Genomic DNA, 24,978 nt, shown 5'->3' with positions numbered 1-24,978 from the left:
TAACCTGTACTGGTCTTCAGTTTATAACTCCCTGTTTCCACCTTCAAAGTGCTGGAATTATAAGCATGCATCACCATTCCCCATCAGTAGTTACCATTATTAAGCATATGGTATGCATTAGGTGATTTATAAAGCTCACTTAACCATCACCATAATGCTTTATGACAGGTGCTATTATTTCTATTTTACAGAGAAGCTAAAACGTAAAGGCAAGCCTTTAAGCCGGCGGGAGTCACACTGCAATCTGAGACGGGGATTGAGAAACTGACTGTCCTTGTTTCACCCTCGATTCCCAAACCCTAGAGAATCCAAACATTGCACTAGCTTCCATTAGCACAGTGCTTCATCTTTAAACACGCTCATGGTTTTTAAATCTAATTTCCCTCTCAAAACAGCCCTGTGAAGAGAGTGGGAGAGTGGGGAATGTGCAGGAGAGTCACTTGGAGTCTGGGAGCATGAGGGACCTGCTTGGGAGCAGGCAGACTGCTTTCTGTGAGGCTTCACAGCACACTCTTCAGTGAAGCCTTAGGCCTCATGCTCTTTGCTCTCAGAAATGAGAAAATGGTGGGCCCAGCGGGTCAGGGCTGATGGGACTTCGCCTGCTACCACTCACTTGAGTCACATTTGAGTAGTGATCTTCTCACAACGTAAGCTTGATGCCTAGAACCCAAATGTGGAAAAAGATAACCACCTCCCACAAACAGTCCTCTGATCTCTCCATGTTTGTTGTGGCTTAAGTGCCCAACACCCACAATAGAAAAACAAATGGGAAACCAGGCAATGGTGGTGCTGCCCCTTTAATCCCAGCACTTCAGAAGCAGAAGCAGGTGAATCGCTGTGAGTTCGTGGCCAGCCTGGGCTACAGAGAGAGTTCCAGGGCAGCCAATGCTACCCTGAAAAGCTCTTGTCTCGACAAACCCATACCAAACCAAGCACAAAACATATAAAAGAGAAAAATAATTTTAGAAAATGAGAAAGTGGTAGTTCTACCTCCTAAGAGGCTCCAGAAGTAAAATGGAGAGACCACGACATAGAGAACGCCGACGGCAAACATCCCTTTCCTTTGCCAGTGGGATTAGCACATGTGGTGTGCGAAGGCCACCATTAGCCTCAGTCACCACAGGAGTGGTAATGGTGCAGGTTTCCCAAGCCCGCAGGCACCTCCTTACTGGGTGACATTTCCACCACTCCGTGCCACTAGAACTGAGTGTCCTTTGCAAAGTTTGCGATGAGCATCTCATGCTTTAATTTTTGTTGATTAGCCCATTTTGCTCCACACAAACCTTTGGTCTTGTTCATACATAGTAACTGAAAGACTCAATCCATCTTCAGTCTCAGAGTCAATAAGGACAAAGAGTTGGTGTCGTGCCATTTTAGAGAAACTAAAAGGCCACTTTTGGAGGAGAGATTTCTGGTTCGAAACCACGATACCTGAAGCCAGGTCTCCTGGCTCATCTTGCTGCCATTTCACTTCTGATTTTTCAATATATAATGCATGCATAAATGCCTAGATTTTTGTACCAAAACATAGTCACTCACTGTTTTTATGCATATAGCTCCTGAGTTCTCAAAATATTATGTATACATACATACATACGTATATACATATATATATACATAAAATATATTCCAAAATAATAATCTGTGATTTCACATTTGTATCTTCAGAATATCTGCAGATAATTTACAGAGTGGTTGAAATGTCCAGTTTCATAATAAAAACTGAAAAACAAATGAGATTCACCTTGCCAGAATGCTATCAGATATAGTCTGCCTGCACATCTGTGAATAATCTGTTTGAAAAGTAAATATACACTTGTCTCGGAACCACGCAAATCAGTGTTCTTGAATTTTGGCATTATGCAGATCTGGACTGATTTCCCCTATCATCTGGGAAGATATACCAAAAAAAAAAAAATGTTTACCCATTTAGAGGAAGAGGTGAATAAAGGCATACCGCCCACTGAGCCAGGGTCTGACTCTCTCTCTCTCTCTCTCTTTGTGTTCTTATTTCAACCAATTGAGGCCTCTATGAAGCAAGTTTAAATTTGCACTAAGCAGCTTGACAAGTGGGATGCCCTTCTAAACCCTCTTTTCATCTTGCTAAGAACTGTGGGATGGAAATCCCAAGAGCATCCCAAGGCAGAGGTGCACATTTGTAAGTTGAAAAAGAACAAACAAATCATTTGTTAGCACAATCTCCATTCACTTGCCCTCAGTCTGCAACGCTTTGATCTCCTGGACATGCCAGTGGAGCCCAAGTGCTAATTATGTAAACATTGCGATGACTCTAGGCCCCGACAGTCTGCTGAGACACTAGTGATGCAGGTGTCACCACCAACGTTCTATTCTTTGTTCCTATTCATTTCTGTGCCACCCCCAACACACACACACACACACACACATGTACACACACACATACACACACACACACATATATACACACACACACATACACACACACACACACATATATACACACACACGTATACACACACACACACACACACACACACACACGATGAATATTGGACCTGAAAACCTGGAAAGTTCGGGTTTTCTATAAACGTACATTTTTCTCCATGTCCTGGGACTTCAGAATCTGTCATGGTTTTACCCATAGCTTGTCCATCTCCACCTATTAGTGTTCTTCCCTGGATAGTTTCAGATGGCAGTGACGTCAGCTTCGGGATTCCTTTCAGATGGCGGTGATGTCGCCTGCAGGATTCCCTAGTTCTCTGAGCCTAGAGGCTCTCGTTAGGGTCATTGTTGGTGACTCTCCTTGTAGAGGGCTGCGTATTTTTAGAGTTCAGTTTTCTCAAGCTAAGCTCTCACTCTAAACTGTGACAGCTCAAATCATCCACTGAGGAATCACAGTCCGTTCAAACATAAAGTCTATTAACTCCCACTTTTTTAATTATTTTGTGGCCAGTTGTAAAGTGACACACACAATTCATTCCACTAAAGATTGTTTGTATTTTAAACCGTTTTGAACAGGGAGAGAAGAAGGGAAGATACGAATGACTAAGGCTTCCCAATTACATTCACAAAACACACTCATAATCCCCAGGTAGGGTGGGAAGTAATAAACAGACATTTGCAGGAATGAGATTATCACTTCACTGTAGGATTGGGGAGAAACCATTTAAAAGGCTGTATTCAATTATTGTGGTAAATAGTTAAAAGTAACATGTATTAATTTTTATATCCATCCATTGCTCATATTTTGAAATAACATATTTAAAACATTAAGCTTCAATCTTGTACTTTTAATTTTGGCTTTTTGAAATATTATAAGACATGGTTTTATTATATATCAAATTTATTTTATAAATTTTTTTGTTTTGCTGTTTTCAGTCCCCTGCCAAACCACACACTTGATGATCATTGTCCCCGCCTACATGCTCTAACATAGTACCTAGTAAAAAGATTTTAAAAACCAATATTTGATGGATTTTGCTAACTGGCATTTTGGAAGTACTCTATCTGGGCACTGCGCAGCAATTCCAAAGTCTGATGTAATGTCAATGCCAGATTTACATATAGAAAATTCTGAGGCACAAAATGCATAAACCATGTCCCTAAGGTTACACACCACAAAAGTGACAGAGACGGAAGTGAATGTCATCAGCCCGACTGCAAGGATAAAACTCTTTTTGTTGTTGTTTATGAAGATTTATTTGATGTGTGTGTGTGTGTGTGTGTGTGTGTGTGTGTGTGTTTGAGTGTGTGTGCACGTTCCAAATGTGTAGACACCTGAGGAGTCCAGAAGAGGGTGTCAGATCAACATGAGTCATACATGGCTGTGAGTCACCTAGTGTGGGCGGTAGTTCGGAACCTAACTAAGTCCTCTCTAAAGTTAGCAAGTGCTCTTAACCAGTGGCCTATCTCTTCAGCCCCAAAACAAAGCTCTTAATTCTACCGTCCTCCCTTCTTGGAAGAGAGCTGACCCCAGAAGGGCCCTCTGGGTCTGGGGCTATTATTCTCCTTTAGCTTTCAAAGCACTGAGTGATGTTTATCCAATTTTGAAGTAGTTTTTACTCTTTTTATCAAAACCTAATGGCATTGAAAACATCACGAATTCTTCTTAAAATTCTTCATACAAAGGAGTAGTGTGTAGACAAAGAGATGCAGTGTCTGTCTTTGCTACCAGTAGAGCGGCATCTTGGTACTCAAGTGGAAAGGGGCAATGGCTAATAAGTAGGGACTCAAAAGAGGAGCCAGAGAAAGTCGTGGGAACACTAAGATTCCAATAAACGCATACTTTTCTAAGTACATCCAGAGAACTTCAAAGGGACAAACTTGCAGAGAAGCAGAAGCCAAAGGAGCCCTTGTGGGCTGTAGGAAGAGTGGCTGTCCCACTGGAGCTCCCAAGGCCTCATGCCCAGTGTGATGCTCACCCATGTGAGTATATGTCTATCACAACACTAAGCAGCTCTCCTAGTTAGAAACTCCTCTGAGCCAAATATTTCCCACCAAAAATGTCATTTTTCCCCATAGAAACTACATGTCTGCAAAGTTTCTCAGCCCTAAAGGATCACATGGGTATTTACTCTAATGGAAGGTAACTGTAACCCATAAACCAGCCCTACCTTTCACATCCAGTTCAACTGTCACAGTATGTATTTGGTGGAGGAGTGAAACGGGAAAACATTAGCATCTATCAGCTTTCATAATATCTGACTCCGTCGAAGCGTTTATTCAACAAGTCCTTTCTGGGCACTGCCTACCGCATGCCTGGAGTCAATAATCATTGCCACCACCTCAGCCATAATGAGATATGGTGTCTATTTCAAATGCCACTTGAAAGTCACTATCCCCTCTTCCATGTTGACCCAAAGATCCAGTTCTCAATTGTCCACTAAATTCAAGATGATAAAATTAATGTCCACCAAAGTCAAAATGACTCTAATGAGGATAAAATGAGGTGTGTGATGACCTAAGAAAATGGACAGAGAACGGACAGAGGCTACGAAAGACTCAATACTTCAGTTGATTTCAAAGATACATCTTGGTGGTTGGGGGGGTTGATTTTTAAGTCTCTGGCATATATTTGAAAACCATTAACATTTTCATCATATAGTTATTTAACAAATTGTAGTTTTCACCTGTTTGTTTGTTTTTACTTTTGGGGCCCACCATCCAGCTCCCAAACAAATACACAGAGACTTAGTCTTACTTGTGAATGCCTGGTCTTAACTTGGCTTGTTCTAGCCAGTTTTTCTAACTTAAATGGTCCTGTTCCTATTTAACTATGTTTTGCCTCTTTGCTTTTTATCTTACTTTGCTCTGTTCTACATTTTACCTTACTTTATTCTTTTTTCTATGTTTTGTTCTTTCTTACTCCCTGACTGGCTGGGTGGCGGGGTGGATGGCCCCTGGGATCCTCCTCTCCTTTCCCTTCCTTAGTCCACCTCTTCCTTCTCTGTTCTCCTACTTATTCTCTCTCCCTGGAAGCTCTGCCTCTTTCTCTCTCCTGCCTCGCTATTGGCCGTTCAGCTCTTTACTAGACCATCAGGTGTTTTAGACAGGCAGAGTAACACAGCTTCACAGAGTTAAACAAATGTAGCATAAAAATGCAACACGTCTGTACATCATTAAACAAATATTACACAGTATGAAAGAACGTAACACATCTTCAGCTAATATTCCACAACAACAAGTAGTTAAATGCCTTTCGGTGTGTTAAGTGTGTGATATACAGCAATAAATACCACATGGGGTCTTACGTAAGAGTTCACAATGCAGGAAAGCACAGAAGCGTGATGATCCATCATTAAAGCACCATAATGAGGTTGGCAGAACCATGACATTCACTGTTGTAAAAATTACCACTTAGGGTCCTATGATGCTGCTTCACAGAGACCTCTTCACCAAAGACTCGAAAAGAAAAGACCAGAAAACTCAGTCACTGGAAGTCTTAATGATATAATAATGATATAACATCTTAAATATTGTAAGGGAATAGCTGTTTCTTCTCTCTTGTTAAGTTAGCAGCTCAGAGAGTTCAAAGCTTATTTACAGCACAACTCTAGTAAACAAATAGGACCCTGTGATGTCTGTCTTCTCTGTTTATCTCTCACCTAGATTCAAATAATCTTACCTTGATTGTTGTTTGCTTATTGTTCTTTCGAAATCTCTCAAATCTTCTCGCTGAGGATGTAATAAAAGGATCCATTTAAACTTAACTAAGCATCCCCAGAAGAAGCATACTGCTGGCTAGGAATGCCTCTGTGGCCGGCTTCAGAAAGGGCTGGGGACATAGGATGGGTCTTACAATGTCATTACCAGCATCATCATTAATATTAGCTGTAGTAAATAATAACTATTCCTAAAACACAAGATGACACTTAACAGACGCTAGGTTCTTCCAGCTGTCTGCTCTCTGCAAACACATCTCTTACCCTCATAGCAGCCATGAAGTCGATGTTAATGCCCCCACTGTATAGCTAATGGGAGTGATGAATCAGTTCACCGCTTTATAACAAAATGTCTAGACTTACAATAGAAAGCCCCCCCCTGCCCCTGAGTTTCCGAATCTGCTCTTTCCAACCATCTGTCCCTATTGTGCCAAGCCTGTGATGACGTGGTATATCACAATGAGAGAAGCAGAGGAGGCCACTTCTCCTCATGGCCAGGAAGTAAGAGAAGCAAACCATTGTTTCACACTTGCTTGTGAGGGCATGCCCCAGTGATCCAGGACCTCCCATTCCCTACCTCTCGAGGGTCTCCACCACTCCTTATGGCACCAAGCTGAGGACCATCCATGGTTTTGACACACAAGCCTTCGGGGCATTTAAGGGTCAATTTGTAAGAAAAATACAGATGATCAAAGAAAGGTTAGAAGTTGTCCCAAGATGCCACATGGATCGTTTGATCAAGTATCGTACTATGAATGTAGTAAGTGTTACTTGAAAAAAAATGACTTTTTTTTACTGCCTAAAACTTTCTTTTATTTATTTATTTATTAAAAATTTCCATCTCCTCCCCGCCTCCCTTTTTCCTTCCCCCCACCTCCCCTTCACTCTCTACTCCTAAGAGCAGTCAGGGTTCCCTGCCCCGTGGGAAGTCCAAGGTCCTCCCGCCTCGATCCCGGTCTATGAAGGTGAGCATCCAAACAAACCAGGATCCCACAAAGCCAGTCCATGCAGTAGAATCAAAACCCAGTGCCTTGGCTTCTCAGTCAGCCCTCATTGCCAGCCACATTCAGAGTGTCCAGTTTGATCACATGCTCCATCACTCCCAGTCCAGCTGGCCTTGGTGAGCTCCCATTAGATCAGTCCCACTGTCTCAGTGGGTGGACGCACCCCTCGTGGTCCTGACTTCCTTACTCATGTTCTCCCTTTTTCTGCTCCTCTTAAGGACCTTGGGAGCTCAGTCCAGTGTTCCAATGTGGGTTTCTGTCTCTATCATCTCCATCCATTGCCAGATGAAGGTTCTATGGTGATATGCAAGATATTCATCAGTGTGGCTATGGGACAAGGCCAGTTCAGGCACCCTCTCCTCTGCTGCCCAAGGAACAATCTGGGGATCTCTCCTTGGACCTGGGAACTCCTCTAGAGTCAAGTCTTTTGCAAACCCTAAAATGGCTATAGGAGCAGGGAAGTAAAAAATGACTTTGAAAGGGGTATTGCCCATGAGAATTGCCCCAAGTGTGTCCAAAGCAAAGGACACCAAAGGTAAAAGAGCTAACCAAAGATAAAGCTACAATATGACAGGGAAACTTGAAGGATTTTGCTAACAAATTTACCTGAGGATAGCAGAAAGAACCTCCAAATCCAGCCTTCCTGATGCATAGTAACTGTAGCCTGAAGTTTTCCAAATTGTTTTTTGAAGCCCATAGAGCAGAGAGTAAGAATCATTAAGAAAGAACTTTCTTAGAACCATGCCTTTTCCTTTAAATACAATGAGGGTATTGGAACAAGATTCCCGTGCTTCTTAGGTTCCCCCAAAAGACTTTCATGATGGCAATGATGGACGCGATTAAAATATTGACGGGGTAGTGAAGGCGATGTGCATGATAATAGCCACTAGAAATCATTAAACATGTCGATGTAAAAGCTGATGTGCTATCGGCTGTTACATGTAATTCTCTCAACCATTGAAGTAGACAGTATTGTGCCCATTTTAGAGAATAGTTTACTGAGACTCGGGTTTAACAAGTTACCAAAGGTTACTCAGCTACGCAGGAGCTAGAATTTGAATACAGATCTGAATGATGCTGAAATTGTCAGAGAGTGTCTGCCACCCCTCCCACAAGGAAAGCATTAGATGCAATGCGGTCATCATTCTTACCAACCACCTCACCAGACATCTGATACGTAATACAAGAGTGGATGAGAGTTTATTTTATCTCTTCTCTGATGTGTAGTCTTAGGAAGTAAAATAGATGGAGTTTGTTTATAGGTGTGTGTGGGTGTGTCGTGTGTGTGTGTGTGTGTGTGTGTGAGAGAGAGAGAGAGAGAGAGAGAGAGAGAGAGAGGAGAGAGAGAGGAGAGAGAGAAGGAGAGAGACAGAGAGAAGAAGAAAGAGGGAGAGAGAGAAAGAAGGAGAGAGGGGAGAGGAAAGGAGGGAAGGAGAGAAAAGGAGAGAGAGAATGTGTGTGTGTGTGTACAGGCATGTCATGTTAACTATACGTACTTGCCAATTTGAAATCACATATTTCATGCATGTAGATAAGAGACCCACTGCAGAAACAGACACGTTGATTAAGTTCTAGAACTTCACTGGACTGGGCACGGGGTCTGTCTAGAATAAGTCACTGACCTATCCGTGTACTGTAGTGATAGTTCATTTGTATTCTAGTATATAAGCTTGCCCAAGGATCAGAGAGTCAAACTGCCCCACCAGTCATACAGACCAGACCATGGTGATGCACACCTTTAGCCCCAGTAGTCACACTAGTTTGCCATAGAAACTGGGCAGTGCACACCTTTAGTCCCAGCCCTGGAGAAGATTATAAAACAGGAGGAGACAACTCTCAGACACAGTCTCATTCTCAGATTCCTGGGAGGCAGGATCGCCACTTTCGGCCTGAGGTTGCAGTAAGAGCCAGTGGCTGGCTGCTTTGCTTTTCTGGCCTTCAGGTTGAACCCTAATGTCTCTCTTTGAGTTTTTATTAACCGTGCATCTGTGTTCCTATGTCGTTATTTAGGGGAACTGCACGCAGTTAGCGGTCAGCCCCTCTTAGAACCCTTCTCGCACCATGCTTTCAGAGCCCTTAAGAACCAGAGATCACTGTTCATGGCAGCCCCCTCTTAGAAGTCTGAGTCCTGGAGACGGAGGGGTGTGGCCACCACTAGTCAGCAAGGGTGATGCCAGCTCTCCGTTCCTTAAACAACCTGTGACATCAACATGCATATTTTCCTGGCGTCAAAAGTCCTGGGCTTAGCTGGGCTTCCGTGGCTTCCTGTCCCTCCAGGTCTGTCCACTAGTTTGTCATCTCAGCATGAAGAGGCTTTCAGCAGCAAGCACCTTACACAGGCATCCTGTCACTTACGTGAGAATTTTCCTCCTGAATCCTGGCCTTTCCATCTGGGTCTCACCCCTAGAAGTGTGTCTGGTGAATCAGTGAGATGGCTCAGCAGAAGGCATAACCCACAAATATCATAATATGTGTGTGATCCCCAGAACCTACATAATGGAGGGAGAGAACCAAGCTCCACACTTGTAAGTTGTTCTCTTGTGTGTGGACACTTGCGCTCATCTTCTACACACACACACACACACACACACACACACACACACACACACACGTGCACACACGTGCACACGCTAAGTGCACAAATTGTTTTTACTCTTAGCTGCTGCTACATTGACAGTGAATTCACCTCTCATTTACCCTGCTGACACCGGAGACTCTACAAAGCTTGGACGACACTTGAAAGCTTGGAGCTATCACTTTCTGGAGCTATTCAGTCTTGTTGGTTGATCATTTATTTGAACGCACCACACGCCTCTCACATGAACACAATAGGCCCGAAAGCTTGCCCCGGCTGGTTCCGTTGGCTGTCTCATGCATATGGTAAATAGAACGGCATGTGATAAGAGTCACTGAATGTTCTCGACTATCACAGAATTGTGTATTGTGCACAGGGCAGCCCCCCTCAGAAGTTTGGTGGTGTATGCTGGGTGAGACCTTTGGTGGTAATCAGATAAGGTGTCCCTCAATCTCCTGCTCTCCATAGGGCCGCGCGTATGTTCTTCTAAATGACTTGGTCCCACTGCGATCCTGATTTGAAATTTTCTCTTTCAGCCACATAAACAGAAGAACCCAGTTTGAAAACCCTGTCCTGGAAGCAAAAAGGAAGCTACAGCAACATAACATGCCCCACCCAGAACTTGGAACAAAGCCCCTGCAGGCCCCAGGTTTCCGAGGTATCGTATCTGGCAGCACGCGGGGATGCAAGGGGAATATTGTTTGGCAGATTGCTTGTTCTTCCAGATAGATACACCTGTAGGGGGGCCTGATAAAAATGTCTGCTTTGACTTCTCTAGACCCTTCCAGCAGCTTTACCTGGATGCTCACATTATTTTTAAACTAAAGCATTTAGCTACCGTAAACTTTGCTAAGAGCACTGGGCAGTCCCTTAAAGGAATTTTACTTTTTGCCAGATGGGTCACTGGTAGTGGGACAAGAAACTGCAGAGAGTCTGAAAACTCGAGCATAGGAATGAGGCTTGTTTTCCTTTGTGACGGTAGGCCTCTCATCAGTGACATTACCTAGGCCCAAATCCATCCTCCCCCGTACTGGCCCGGAGAGGTCCCGCAGTGTGAATGACTTGTCCTGCTATCTGCCGGACCGCAGAGGGACGCTCTGGCCACTCGGTATGTCCCAGGGCTGCTTGCAGACCTGACTACACCTGGGAGCCACCTCGCGGGATGAGCGGCTGTACACTTTTTCTCCACGTCTGCGCTTCTACTAAATTAAAACAAACCCACAAACCACGAGAGGCTGACATTTGCCTGGTAGCGGGGTCCGTGGCACATGCTTCAACACCACACGCGGGCAGCACTCTGCAAGGAATGTAAAGGTCTCATACAGGGTTAAGCTCCACCTATAAGCCCTGCTTCGGTGAAGGGAAGCAGAGAAGATTATATGTGGGCTTCTGTAAATTGCATTTTAAAGAGAAGTTTAATAAAGATAATTTGTGGCAGGTAACTGGACAGATAAATTAAAATTTCATCATAACGACTCACTGTTTGATAGCTCATCCTATGAAACCAAAAACGTGACAATGAGATTATCATACAAAAAAAAATGTGACTGAGCTCCTACTTAGAGTTTGGCGACTGTGAGAATCAGATCACACCACCTTCACAAAGGATATGAGGTGCTTATCTCCAAAGCTAAGTGTGATGCTCTGTGGAATCCTAACGCAGCAGAGGCTGAGGCAGAGGGACCAAGAGTCCAAGGCGCCCCCTGGACTGCAAAGCAAACCTGTCTCAACAAAGTAATTAGAATAAAATACTTAAAGCCCTGGGGTCTACCAGTTACGCTAGCCAGGCAAAGTAAAATACTTGTCACAAGTGAAATTTAAGAAATAATTAATTCTGCTTCTTCGTGTGACTGTGCTTTTAAAGCGTTGGATGTGCTTGGAACCATATTTATCAGAACTCGTAGATGGAAAATTCCATCATATGACAAATGAGTGGCCAGACTCATTGAGTGGGTTCAAGTACTGTTCAGATCATTTGGGCATACGATTTGAATATGTCAACGTATTACCAAAAAAAAAAAATGTCACCTTTACATTCATAACCTTCTAGAAACGCTGGCTTGCTTTTTGCTCACACTTCAGAGTGTGCTAAACACTCTCTGGTCAGTAGAGCTGTATGTAACTGATTGAATTCCTGACAACTCACAGCACAGCCGTGGGAACAAAAATGAACTCGGTCCCACATCCAGGTCGGCACGCTAAGCAGTTTCGACCTTTGCGCGTACACCCAAGGTGCGCCGCTTCTCTGTCGGTGTGACCTGAACATGTTTAATGTCTTTAAACCAGTCTGTTTGCTTTTCTACCCCACGCAATGAAGGCTCTGTGCCGGAGCAGCCTCTCACGCTGCCCTCTTCTCTAGGAACGCTCAGAAGTAGAAAAGTATGAGGCAGGGGCTGGAGAAATGGCTCAGCGGTTGAGAGAGTCGTAAATCACGTGTTATTTGAAGGCTGTCTTGCCAGTTGATAGCCCTTTTCAACCTCTAGAGGGTTGATTTCAAGAAAGCACATCCTGAACCGCCGCTCTCCAGCCGCAGCCTTGCCTGACTTCCTGAATGTGTGGGATGGCTCTGCACCTGTAGGACGATGCTCCTCCCCAAGGGGGTCACAATGCTCGCTTCTACCACGCCAGCCTCCCTCATTCGCAGGGATTGCTCCTCGGTGCTTGGCTGGTCTCTGATAACTTGTCTTAAAAACGCCTTTCCCTTTTTAACTTGTGTTGACCGATGTAGAAAAGCCGCTCTTCACCCGGGATGCGTCCCAACTGAAGGGGACCTTCCTCAGCACCACCCTCAAGAAGAGCAACATGGGCTTTGGATTCACCATCATTGGCGGCGATGAGCCGGACGAGTTTCTCCAGGTGAAAAGTGTGATCCCGGATGGGCCCGCGGCGCAAGATGGGAAAATGGAGACAGGTAAGCTCCCTGGAGCCCGGGAATTGGCGCTGCAGCGACTCTTTTCCTGTAAACAAGACGTGGAGATTGCTTGGTGGCTTAATTCCAAAAGCAAAGGTCACTTTGGTGTAGAAAATGTCAAGTCATAGGTTTCCCTACTTTAGATTTTGAGCAGAAGTCATTTGTAAACAATATGGAGATTCGATTTCTGTCTCACTTCTCAGACTGGCCGCTCTGTTCCGTGGTCCCGCAGACTCTGGAACCGGCCCTCTTCTGAGTTATCGCCGGCTCCTTCTTAGGGATGAAGTCAGCATCTCACACTTTGCTAACTTGTATTCAGCCACTGATACTTAAGCCTGTGTTAATCCTTCAGTATTGATATGCTGAATCGTTGGGGTTAGATATTTAAGTGTGTATACACATCTTATAGAGGAAAATTACGAAAACATTACTTTTAATATGTCCCTTTACAATGTTTTAATGTGTTTTTTTCTAGTCATTATCAGTTGGTTTTCATATGTAATCACTTGTATGTCTATCTAAATTATAACAGAAATTAATTTCACATGGAAATAAAGACCCAGATTGTTAAGAACAGAGAAAACAAAATATCAAAAGTTCCCAGAGTTTTAAAAAAAAAGAAGTAATGAAATCGGCCTGAATGAACAGTCTGATGTGTGATTCGCTTACCTGATCCAAGAATGAGTTCCATAATTTACAAATAGTAATTTCCTTATTGGAGAAAAGTAAATTAAATTTCATCATCTGTTTATAAAACGCTGATTCAAATTTTCATGGTGTTACTTTTAAAACCTATTAGGTAGTATTGAAAGTGTTGTAATTATACCTGCAAAGAGATAAAGCCCATCACCATTTTTGCATTTCTTTTTACCTTGATTCAGTTAATGCCCTCAACTTTCTGAATGGAACCTATGAGATGCCCAAGTTAGAGAACTGAGTTAGACAAGTTCTACCACGGATGTGATTCTATATTTATGAACTGAATCCTTTCCATGAGTCCAAAAGGCATTTGTCTGAGGAGAGAAGACATAAGATTGAGGACTTCGTTTGAATTTGCTTATTTTTAAAATTACCAAAGCTTTATCACTATTTGCTAGTTTCTTTATGCTTGTCATTTCCCAAGATCCCTCTGGGAGTATTTCAGTGCTTCTCACCAGCAGGGACTGGTGTGTGTGACACAGTCTGGGTCTCCACACGGACGTTTGACCTTCACACCACCTTCAAAGACCAGGTGTGAGCCCTAGCGCCCACACTGCAGTGGATGGCCATATATCCAAAAGCACACGGAGAGCCCAAGCTGGACTTGATGGTTTGGGGTTTTCTTTTTATAGGTAGAAAGGTAAATGGTGCGTGTCTGGGAGGCATTGGCAAAGAAGGGTGACGTAATGCAATACACTGTGTCTGTTTTAAAAAAGTATCTTTGAACTTCAAAACGCATCACATTTTGAAAACACAATTGTTTTAAAACTCATGTGTACATAATTTCCTACAAGAGCCGGCGTCCAGCACCACAGTTAACCCAGAGAGGTTTAGAAGGCACTCACACTCCCCTGCCGCCCTCCCAACCCATACACGCTGCAACAAGCTGAAAAACGCTCTTACGATACGCGGTTAGGACAAAAGCAAGTTATGGGATTCGCATTGTTTTTAACAGAGAAAGCATCCCCAGGGCTCTTGAACTTCTGCAAAACATTTGGTAGATCCATTAGATCCATTTTTTCCAAGGTAAAGGACCTAATTACTTTTCTATGATGTATCACAGAATTCATGTTTCAATTTTAGAAAAGAAAGGAGGAAACCAAACACAAGGCGACTGTACAGTAAATCTTTCTCCTTCTCCTTGACTCTCTAATTCGCCACGCCCCATGGGCTAAGACTCATTCCACGGCAAAGTCAAAGCTTTATTTAGAATTTAGCACTTTTCTTTTCATTTAAGAAGACCCCCAAATCAGCTCCTAATAGCGAGGAAAGAACCAGAAGCCCAAGCCTGATCAGCATCTCCTATTGAGTCTGCTCTTAGTGTGTTTAACAGACACCGCCCCAGCCTTCCACTCCTGGCCATTGCATTGCAGCAAGACTACAAAGACATGAGGAAGAGAAATGCATTTCTAGGCAGCTTACATCTAGAAGGGGCTTTAGATCCACTGGCGATACAACACTCCCTCATCAGGAGAGAGGGGAACTAAATAGCAAAAATTGTTAAAAGGGAGCGTGCTATAACATTTTATTGAACATTTGGAGGCATGGTAATTTGTTTTATTAGAAAAGAATTTAATTAAACAAAATATAATGCTTTTTAAATATTCAGAAATACATATTCGCATCTAGTTACAAGAAAATTTTAGCACATATAAGTGTATTTCTACAAAATTGGACAAATTGTGATAAAAAAGAATTGCTCTTTGGTTCAGCAAATATTTAGTGAAGGCCTGTGCATGCCAAGCATTCTGCTAATTAATTAGGATGCAAAGTCGAAAGACAAATGTTTCTATCCCCACAACATTTGCAGTGTAAACAGAGATAATGAATGATATGTTGGTGGATTGTATACCAATGCAATAATAAAAATACATATCTAGGTAATGAAATGGTACAGAGGAAGACAGTGTCAGTTTTGGCAGGAGAAATCCTCACATGATGAGGGTTTTAAAAGATGAATAGATGTCTGCTGGCTGGGCAAGTGGGGAGAGCTGTTGGAAGACAGGTACATGCAAGAGTATCAGGGAAGCCTGAGAGAGGGTTGCACACCTCGGTGTGTATTAGTGTTTCCACTTGGGTGTACTTGTGGTGAAGTTCAGAGTCACAAACGGGAAAGATTAACTACACTTACAATATACGCCAAAGAACTATAGACCATCGTATTTCCTAAAGTTCTAAATATCATAAACATGCACATATTTTGACCTAAACTCTGGAATAAATTCTCAACCAATTAAGCATAAACCTTACTCTGTAGCTGACGGTGTTCAGATCTAACATACTGCCGGGTAAATAACAGGCACTCATTCTGGGTTCCCTTATTCGGAGAAACTGAACCCAGGGTTTTGTGTATGATAGGTGGGTGCTGTTTTCAGCAGCAGGTGTAAGCACTGGGTGGATGGTTTGGATGGATGGATGGATGAATGGATGGATGGATGAATGGATGGATAAATGGATGGATGTATGGATGGATAAATGGATGGATCAATGGATGGATGGATGGATGGATCAATGGATGAATGGATGGATGGATGAACAGATAGATGGATGATGTTTAATGAAGAAGTGCCATTTGAATTTTGAATACCTGTCTTGTAACAGAGCCTAGGCAATGATATTACATAAGATAACTCACCACAAAAACAAAATCAAACCCAGTTTTGATCTTCTACGTGGCATGTTATAAACAGGTATATTCGAGAATAAATTATTCTGTTTTTTTTAAATAACTTTACATATTATAGAATCTTTAAAACTAACAAAAATAAATATTAAAGAGATTAGAGGACAATAACTGGTGTTTAAAATGAGCAGTCTCACTTGGTACTGAAATAAACACGGAAACAGTCTAATCAACATTTTTAGCTTTCGGTTACCTCTAGCTTAGGGAAACATGTCAGTACCTTGCATCGGAAACAAGAAAAGAAACCTTATGAAATGTTTCCCTAGGGCTCTGCACCGCAGTGAAAGAGTGAACAGGGGATTCTTTCTCAGTTGGCAGTGACTTCTGGCCAGGAGAGGACAGGAGAATGCGAGGGTAGCGTCCCTAGGCGAAGGTGAGGGTTGCGCCACTCTGGCTGCTTTTGGACAGCGGAGCCAGTTCCCAGTGGTTCTGTAATGCTCTAGAAGGTTTCTCAAAAGTTGTTACTGTAATGCCTAAGGACCGTCTAATACTGACTATTAAGTGTTCTATGCATTTGGAAAACAGGTACCACAGGCCCTGGTAATATCCTTATATTTTTGTATCTTTGCATCCTAAGTGAATACTCTTCAAAGCATTCTAAAATCAGACTGGATCTAACATAGTTCACAGAGGCCACAGTCTGAAAGGTGTTTGGCTACCTTTCTCAGTTGAACAGCTTTCTTGCTGCGTGATGGTTTGTGTTTCCCCCCAGGCTGATGTTGAATCAGTGTTCTGGTGGTTACCAGTGTGTGAGAAGGAAGAACGCTGGCTACCCATGAGCTTCTCCTGGAGACCAGGGGGAAGTGATGAAGTCCCAATGTTAGTTTTTATTCATTTTTTGCATGTTGTCTGCTTTATTGATCAGATCACAAATAAGCACCGTGAAGGATGGAGCTGCCGGCACCCTTAGCCCCTGGCATTTCTTCATTTGAGTAGATCAGTAGTACTAGCTGCTTGCTACCTCAGTATCCAAGTTTACAAAAGTAGGGGTACCCAGGTAGCTCTGCCATTCTTGCTAAGGTGTATATGCGTGTGTGTGGTCTGCACATATGTGTGTAGATAGATGCACATTTCAGAAGATTGACATCAAATCGCCTTCCTCTGTCATGCTCCATGCCCCTCTTTTTTCTTCCAAGACAAGGTCTCTCACTGAACCCCATTCTCACTGGTTCTTCTAGACCATCTAGCCTTCGAGCCCCATGAGCCCCAGGGCTCCTCCTGTCTGCACTTCCCAACAATGGGCTCAGAGGATCATGCTGACTGCTATACTTGGTTCTTTAGATGTGGTGGGAATTTGAACACTAGGCTCAGGCTTGGGTAACAAGCGGTTTACCACAGTGAACCTCTACAAGGTCTGCTTGGTAATTTTTTTCAGGTTTTTTTATGTTTATTATTATTAAAAATTTTCACCTCCTCCTCTCCTCCTATTTCCCTCCCCTTCCCTTTACCCCCCTCCCCCTCCCTCTCCAGTCTAAAGAGCAGTCAGGGTTCCCTAGCCTGTGGGAAATCCAAGGTCCCCCCCCCCCCATCCAGTTCTAGGAAGGTGAGCATCCAAACAGACTAGGTTCTCCTAAAGCCAGTACATGTAGTAGAATCAAAACCCAGTGCCATTGTCTTTAGCTTCTCGGTCAGCCCTCCTTGTCAGCCATGTTCAGAGGGTCCGGTTTGATCACATGCTCCGTCAGTCCCAGTCCAGCTGGCCTTGATGAGCTCCATTAGATCAGCCCCACCATCACAGTGGGTGGGCGCACCCCTCGCGGTCCTGACTTCCTTGCTCATGTTCTCCCTCCTTCTGTTCCTCATTTGGACCTTGGGAGCTCAGTCCAATGCTCCAATGTGGGTCTCTGTCTCTATCCATCGCCATATGAGGGTTCTATGGTAATATCCAATATATTGATCAGTGTGGCTAGGTAATTTTTTTTCTTTAATGAAGATTCTTATGCCCACAGACCTGCCAATTCCAGATTCCAAGAAATGGGATTTGGAATGTACATTTATATCCTTGTAATTTTGTCGAAGCAACATGTTCACAGACTAAAAAACTAGCCTGAAAATATTTATAGTGAACAAAATCTTCTTTACCTCCCCTTCCCACCCTCCAGGCGTATATCCCAAGAGGCAGCTGATTAGTGTCTGGCATGTCCAGCCCTTTGGTGTTGCAAAACAACATTACCATCTACAAAATTTGTGTCTAAGAACCAGAAATTGAATTACTTTGAAAAAATTTGAAAAATTCTCATTTTAAATAGCGTTGCAATTTTGTGCTGAGTTATCCTCGTCTGCATGACTCATGAGGTCTTTCTCAGCAACAGTCCCCTGAACAGTTCAGACGTGAATCCTGTTTATGTCCACTGAGCAGAAGGTGGTGCTTTTCTCTTACACCACATCTAGTATCACACATTTTCTTTAGCATTTTTGCTATCGATTTTAGTAAAATTGTAAGATTTTCACACTGTCATGTATTTCTGTGATGATTCACTGAAGTCAGTGACACACCATCGATACAGCTTCTGTCATGCACCTTTGTAAAGCTTCCCATTGTTCATGGGTGATGGTGGTGCACACCTTTAATCCTAGCACTTAGAAGGCAGAGACAAGAAGAACTCTGTGAGTTCAAGACCAGCCTGATCTACAGAATGAGTTCCAGGAAAATCAAAGCTACATAGGGAAACCCTGTCTTGGGAGAGGAGTCCCATTGCATTTTTCCCTTGTTGCAATAGCTCTCTTTAAAATTTCTCACTTTTCAGGACTGAAACGATGATCCCATGTGTATGAGTATTTATTGTAAGCAAGGATCCTGAGCTTAGGTGGCCAACACCCATATAGACATGGCTGCACATGACCGTCACCCAAGACAGTTCACAGGGGACAGGAGCAGGCATATCCCAAGACTTCACTGGCCAAGCAGTCTAGCCCAAGAAGCAATCTTCAGTGCAGTGGGAGACCCTGTCTCCAGTCAGCGACTTGGAGTGCAGCGGAAGAAAACACACAAGGTCTTACCCTAGACTTCTCACACGTGTGCACTGGTAAATACAAAACATGTCAAACTAAGATACGTTGCAAGATTACATGTACGCACGCACACAGACATCTCACCCCTACCCCGAAGCCATTCTAGAGGGTCCGTTTGGATAGAGAGAAGCATGTCTTGCCTGTCCTCCCCTTGGAGACTTGTCCTGCAGTGGCCACAACTTTTCCTTATGCCTCTCCTATGTGCAGGCCACTGCTTCCCACAGTACCACCTTCCCCAACTGCCGGCCATCTATGTCATTCTTTAGAGCACAGTTCTCGTGTGCCCTGTGAACCCAGTTGTCCATATTTAAAAGTAATTTTTGTTTACAAAAAATGAAAAATGGTGTCATAGCTTTATTAGTTTATTTCCAGGTTTTCTATTCTGTTCTGTTTGTCTACTGGTCTGGATTTATGCCAGCCCCAGACTTCTTTACCGCTATAGCTCAGTAGTATAATTTGAGGTATTTCAATACACCCAGCTGTGTTCTTTCTCCATAGAGTTGTTTTGTGGTACCATAGAAATTCTGGAGTTTTTTTTCTAATTTTTTCTAGTTCTGTAAAGTAAAATAAGCAGAATTCTGATTAATAAATTAACTTTAGTACTATAGCACTTTCCACAATATTAATTCTTTCAGGTAAAGAGTTTGGGAAATCAAATCTTTCTATCGTCTAGTTAGTGTTTTCTTTGATTTCCTTCTTTAGCAACTTGAGATTTTTACGTGGAAGCCCTTCACTTCCTTATTAGGCTCATTCATGAGTGCATTGTTGGTTTTGTTTTGAGCTATTCTAATGACGCATTTTTCCTAATGCATTTATCTATGAATTCAATTTTCATATACATGTAAGCTACTGAATGTTATTTGAGACCTACATTTGCATCTGACTTTGAAGACTGAATTTTCTATAGGCTTATAAGGCAGGAGCAGAATATGGAATTATAGTCTGATTTCTGGTGTGTATGTGTGTCTTTGCATGCTTGTCTATAAACATATGGAGGCCAGAGTCAATATCAGGCATCTTCTATTGCCTGATGATAGTGTCTCTCACTGGACCCAGACTTCAGTACCACAAGATTACATGATCCACCAAGCCCAAGGGATCCTCCTTGTTTCACTTCCCCACAGGACTGTAGGCGTGTGCTGACTGCTCTGCATCTTACATGGGTTCTGGGGACTCCAGTGGAAGTTCTGATGCTTGATCAGCTAGTTCATTTTCACAGCCCCTCTGAGGTTTTTATTTGTCTTTCCTCTAAGACTCCCTTCCTCTCTGACTTGAGATACACGGTAGAGGCTCTGCATGCAGGTATACAGCAAAACAAACCTTCTGTAAACGTTTACCATACGCTTTGTAATCCCTAGCCTTTTGGGACCTCTGTGGACCAACCAAGACTTGTTCACATGTTTCTACCCACTAAGAGAATAAGAGGTAGCAAGCCCTTCTAAGATGAGTCAAATAGTAAATCCTAACAGCTCAACTTTGCCATCTAGAAAGTAGCCCTAGGTAACACAGTAACAAATGGGTGTGTTCATTTGTTCGTTTCTGTGCAGTGCTCCAATCAGTCTATCAGGTCCCCTTCATTGATGTGGGTTGTTAATATTAAGATGTTCTTTAAAGAGGGGATAGTTAATGTTTCTGTGTTTCATCTCTTGAGCTACAAGCCTTAGAATTTGAAGTACAGTGCCCACGGTGTTCTGAGTACCATCACACATTAAGCAGTCTACAGCATCTTCAGCCTCTCCTCCCTGATCTCCACGTATTTTATGTTCAGAATTGCTTTGAAGGAGTATTTATGAATAGTTTGTCCCAAAGACTAACTTTTGATCTTAAGTCTATGGGCATTTTCCCTAAAGGAAAAGAAAACATAATCCTTATATTTATATTTCATATTAAACATGTAAATAAAGCTTCCAGCAGCCATTCTGGGACATTGAACTGTGAGCAATTTCTTACTCTTTGGGAATTTGGATATCATTAAAGAAACCTCCATTCACAGTTGTGTTTTCTGAAATCATAGCTGCCCCATTAGCTTGGGGGAGCAGCGACTCACAAGAGACCTCTCACGCCTTGTAAATGGTTGCTTCCCAGCTCCTTACTGCTGCCCATTCAGTACTGGTATCATCCAACTGATGATGGCCCAGTGACTTCAATATCCAATAAATTCAATAAAAACCCTGTGACTTTAGATATCCTTCAATAAGGCATGAGAAGAACTAAAAAGTTTTTTAAGTGATTTATACACCTTACTTTCTCACCACCCCCTGATGCACTTGAACTCATTGCAGGCCCCTTTTGAGTTCTAGACATGCACTTTGGTGGTCTCTTTCCATCACTGCCTTCTTCCTTCTTATGGGGATTTTATTGGGTCAGCCAGTGTTCAGCATCACCCACCTCCACATGTGTTTCCACGCAGGGTGTGTAAAATGGTCGGGTGATGTTCTCACTTTTTTTCAATTGACAGAATCAAATGGAATGACCAAAATTGGTTTTTTTCTAGTTTGCTCAAGTGCCTTTTAATTTTCTGTTGCTACATTACAAATTGTGTAAAATTCAGTGATATATATAGGAATAGTCCATAATTTACCCATGATTCTTGAAACTCTTCTGTAACAAGAGGCCTTGCATGGCATATAAGTGGTTCCTTCCCATCTCCTCTTCAGGATATGCCCAAATGTGTTCATGTGGAAACCCCACTCCCCACCTCAGGGATGGGTCAATCACGGTGGATTGTTCCCATATTAATGACTCTGCTGGAATAGTATCTCATTCTACGTGCTCTCAAATGAAGGCTGGCTTGACCATCCTACAGTAGCTTAGAGTTACCCAACAGACAGAGGAAAGCTGATGTGCCTCTTCAGGGCTAGAGTTGGTTGTAACATGAGGGGCCCACTCATTGGGGGTTTCTGTCCTGCCCGGTACCCCACAGCCAGCAAGTCCCAAAGAAAATCACACAGAGATCTCCATAAGTTATAAAACTGATTGGCCCATTAGCTCAGACTACATATTAGCTCTTGTAGCTCATATTAACCCATTGTTCTTATCTACGTTAGCCACATGGCTCGGTACCTTTCTCAACCAGGCAGATTACATATTGCTTCTTCCATAGTCTGGACAGGACTGGCAGGAATCAGCTTCCCCCTTCCCAGAATTCTCCTGTTCTCATTGCATCATCTCTTCTTCCTGTCTGGTTTTCCCACCTTTACTTCCTGCCTGGCCAATCAGCGTTTATTTAAAACATGATTGACAGAGTACAGATAATTCCCCCACACCAGTTGGCACAGCATGGGTCTACTTTATTCTCTTGACCAGAGAGTTTCAAGTCAGCCCAACATCAGAGGGAAGTAGATAAGCTTCGCTATTGATTGGAAAGAGGACAAGAACGTAGAGCCGTATTTTCATCCACTCATCTCTTTCCAGTAGAAGTTGTTCTGGCTATTCAGACTCCCCTGAGGAAACTGCCTCTTGCCTCCGTGGGAGCCCATGTTTCCTCTCACAGTCTCCCTGTCACAGAAGTCACAATACCATTTCCCCTTCCAGTCCTCTGCAGAGCTAATGACAGGTTACACACACGTAAATCACTCTCCTTTTAGCTTTCTTTATCCAATCAAAATAGCCTGATGCAGTTCTTTAATAGCTTGAGAAATTCACATATGAGTCTTGTATGTGCGTCATTTCTGCCCCTCCAAATCCCCCCATGCTCCCCCACTATAAATACAGGGCAGCCCAACCTGTTGAGTACACTTTGTTTTGTTCACGTGCATATGTATTTAGGGATGACAATGTGGGATTAGGTAATTTAACAGGGTCTTAGTTCTTGAGAAGAATGATATGTTGTCTGTCTTTCTCTCCCTCTTTCATCATTTATTACCTATAACTCCTCACCAGAGTAGAGGGCAACTTCTTACATTTCTCCCACTCATGCTGTTATTTCAGTTGGTGTTACTATTCTTCAGGTCTTGTCTAGGCTTAGCCATATTGTTGAGGTTTCATGGCTTCCCTATCATACATAGAAGACACTGTCTTGCAGCAGATGCACTGTTCCCCTGGCTCTCACAACTTTTACATCCCTCCTTCTGCTATCTCTCCTGAGCTTTCCATTCAGCCATATGAGGTTATGTCGTAGATGGATCAACTAGGGATTGGCACCTCACAGTCATTTTGACACTTATGAATCTCTGTGATCTTCATCTGCTGGGGAAAAAAAGGATTCTTTGATGAGAGGTGCATGCTCTGTTTATCTGTGGGTGCAATGCTAAGTGTTTACAATGAAGTTATTAATTATGCTGGTTTAAAAAAGTAACAGTAATAAGATCTTACCAGCCCCAGGTTGACTAGGTTTACAGTTTTAGGCATAAATCCCCTACTATTAAGGGAGCTTCAAGTCCAATTAGGCAGCTGCTGGTTACTTCCGAGATATATATTCTGTTCCACCCGTGGGGGATATCTTGCTATGCTTGTCACTGCTGTGGTTGGTATGTTTTAATGATGAATAGGACAATTTTTTTCCTTCTTTTGCAATTTGCATAATAACTTCAGATACTATGAGGGTCAAACTTCAGAGAGGAGGCTTCCAGGTGAGTTCAAGCTCAATTCCTCCAGTTCCTGTGTGTGAAGTTTGTGGGATCTAATATATACTAATATATAATAGGGTCTTACCTTCTGGTTCTGAGAGACAGCCAGAGACAACAAAAGTCTCTATTATTTGGGGGTGTCTTGGGCTTCCCTGACCAACATTTCAAAGGGAGGTTTCCCATGATTGTCATTGAGGCTTTTGTTAGTCCATGACTCTCAGGAGAAATGTATTAATTTTTTTTACATAGCTTTTAATCTAGAAAAATGTTCAAACCCAAGTCTATGTTGGATTCTTTTCTTCTTAAAAAGTAATGAAATAAATGGTTTGCAGCTGGTGTTGGAGCCAAAGGAAACTCCTTCTGCCCAGTTCCAAAGGCAGTGCAGCCATCCATAGGTGAGCTCAGCCTGGATGATAGAAGAATTTCTGGCTGTTAGAATCAAAGCCAGCATTCCTCTGGAACCTGTGTAGCCAGATCCAACAGGCCAAAAGAAGTCATTTCCCTTACCTCTGGCTGATGGGACTGATTGTTACCAGTGGTGCATACCAGCATATCAAAGCCCATGGTGGCCTTCAGACTCCCTCCGTGTCATAAGTATCTGTTACACACTTCAAAGTCCATGATAGCATCCTAGGCCTTCTCACCTCCTCCTCTACCCTAAACTCCCTCCAGGTTATAGACTTCCCTTACACCCCAAATACTCATCTTCCTTATAACCCAGCTATTCTCGCTGTGCTTTCTCTCTCTTTATCTATCTATCTATCTATCTATCTATCTATCTATCTATCTATCTATCTATCTATCATCTATCTATCTATCTATCATCTATCTATCTATCATCTATCTATCTATCTACCTATCATCTATTTATCTATCTATCATCTATATCTATCTACCTATCATCTGTCTATCTATCTATCTACCTACCTACCTATCATCTATCTATCTATTATCTATCTATCATCTATGTATCTATCTATCTACCTATCATCTATCTATCTATCATCTATCTGCTATCTGTCTATCTATCATCTATCTATCATCTATTATCTGTCTATCTATCATCTATCTATATCTGGCTAGCCTCTTCCTCTTTATGACTCCCATTCATTCTCTTACCCTCTGTCTAGCTATGCTCTATTCTCTCTCTCTCTCTTGCTGTCTCAACTATTCTTTCCCCCTCTTCCACTTCCTTAGCCCTGGCCATGTCCACTCTACTTTCTTCTCTTACCATTCCAGACTCTTCCAAATGCCTCTTGATTCTCTCTCTCCTCTTGATTCTCTCTCTCTCTCTCTCTCTCTCTCTCTCTCTCTCTCTCCTACAATAAAAAACTTGACCACATCACAAAGTGGATATTTCAGCAGTCCTCTACTGTGCCCCATCAC

General features: G+C 42.8%; 1 protein-coding gene across 8 annotated transcripts in view; it reads left to right on the top strand.

Annotated features, from left to right (window-relative positions):
• The window catches only part of Magi2 (membrane associated guanylate kinase, WW and PDZ domain containing 2), a 1,336,576-nt gene that overhangs the window by 1,011,191 nt on the left and 300,407 nt on the right, over window positions 1–24,978 (top strand). For 4 of the 8 annotated variants that reach the window (XM_085684176.2, XM_085684175.2, XM_087902372.1 and 1 more), the window contains 3 exons: window positions 10,256–10,377; window positions 10,702–10,827; window positions 12,448–12,630. In XM_085684176.2, the coding sequence (XP_085540302.2) occupies window positions 10,256–10,377; window positions 10,702–10,827; window positions 12,448–12,630 (431 nt within the window). The remainder of the gene's footprint in view (window positions 1–10,255; window positions 10,378–10,701; window positions 10,828–12,447; window positions 12,631–24,978) is intronic. The other 4 variants (XM_085684178.2, XM_085684177.2, XM_048433537.3 and 1 more) reach the window with 1 other exon arrangement.

The sequence above is a fragment of the Myodes glareolus genome, chromosome 27 (assembly GCF_982192425.1).
Source record: "Myodes glareolus chromosome 27, mMyoGla1.1, whole genome shotgun sequence".
In the NCBI taxonomy this organism is placed as follows: Eukaryota; Metazoa; Chordata; class Mammalia; order Rodentia; family Cricetidae; genus Myodes; species Myodes glareolus.
The sequence above is the reverse complement of the archived record's forward strand: the minus strand, read 5'-3'. Positions and strand labels throughout refer to the sequence as shown.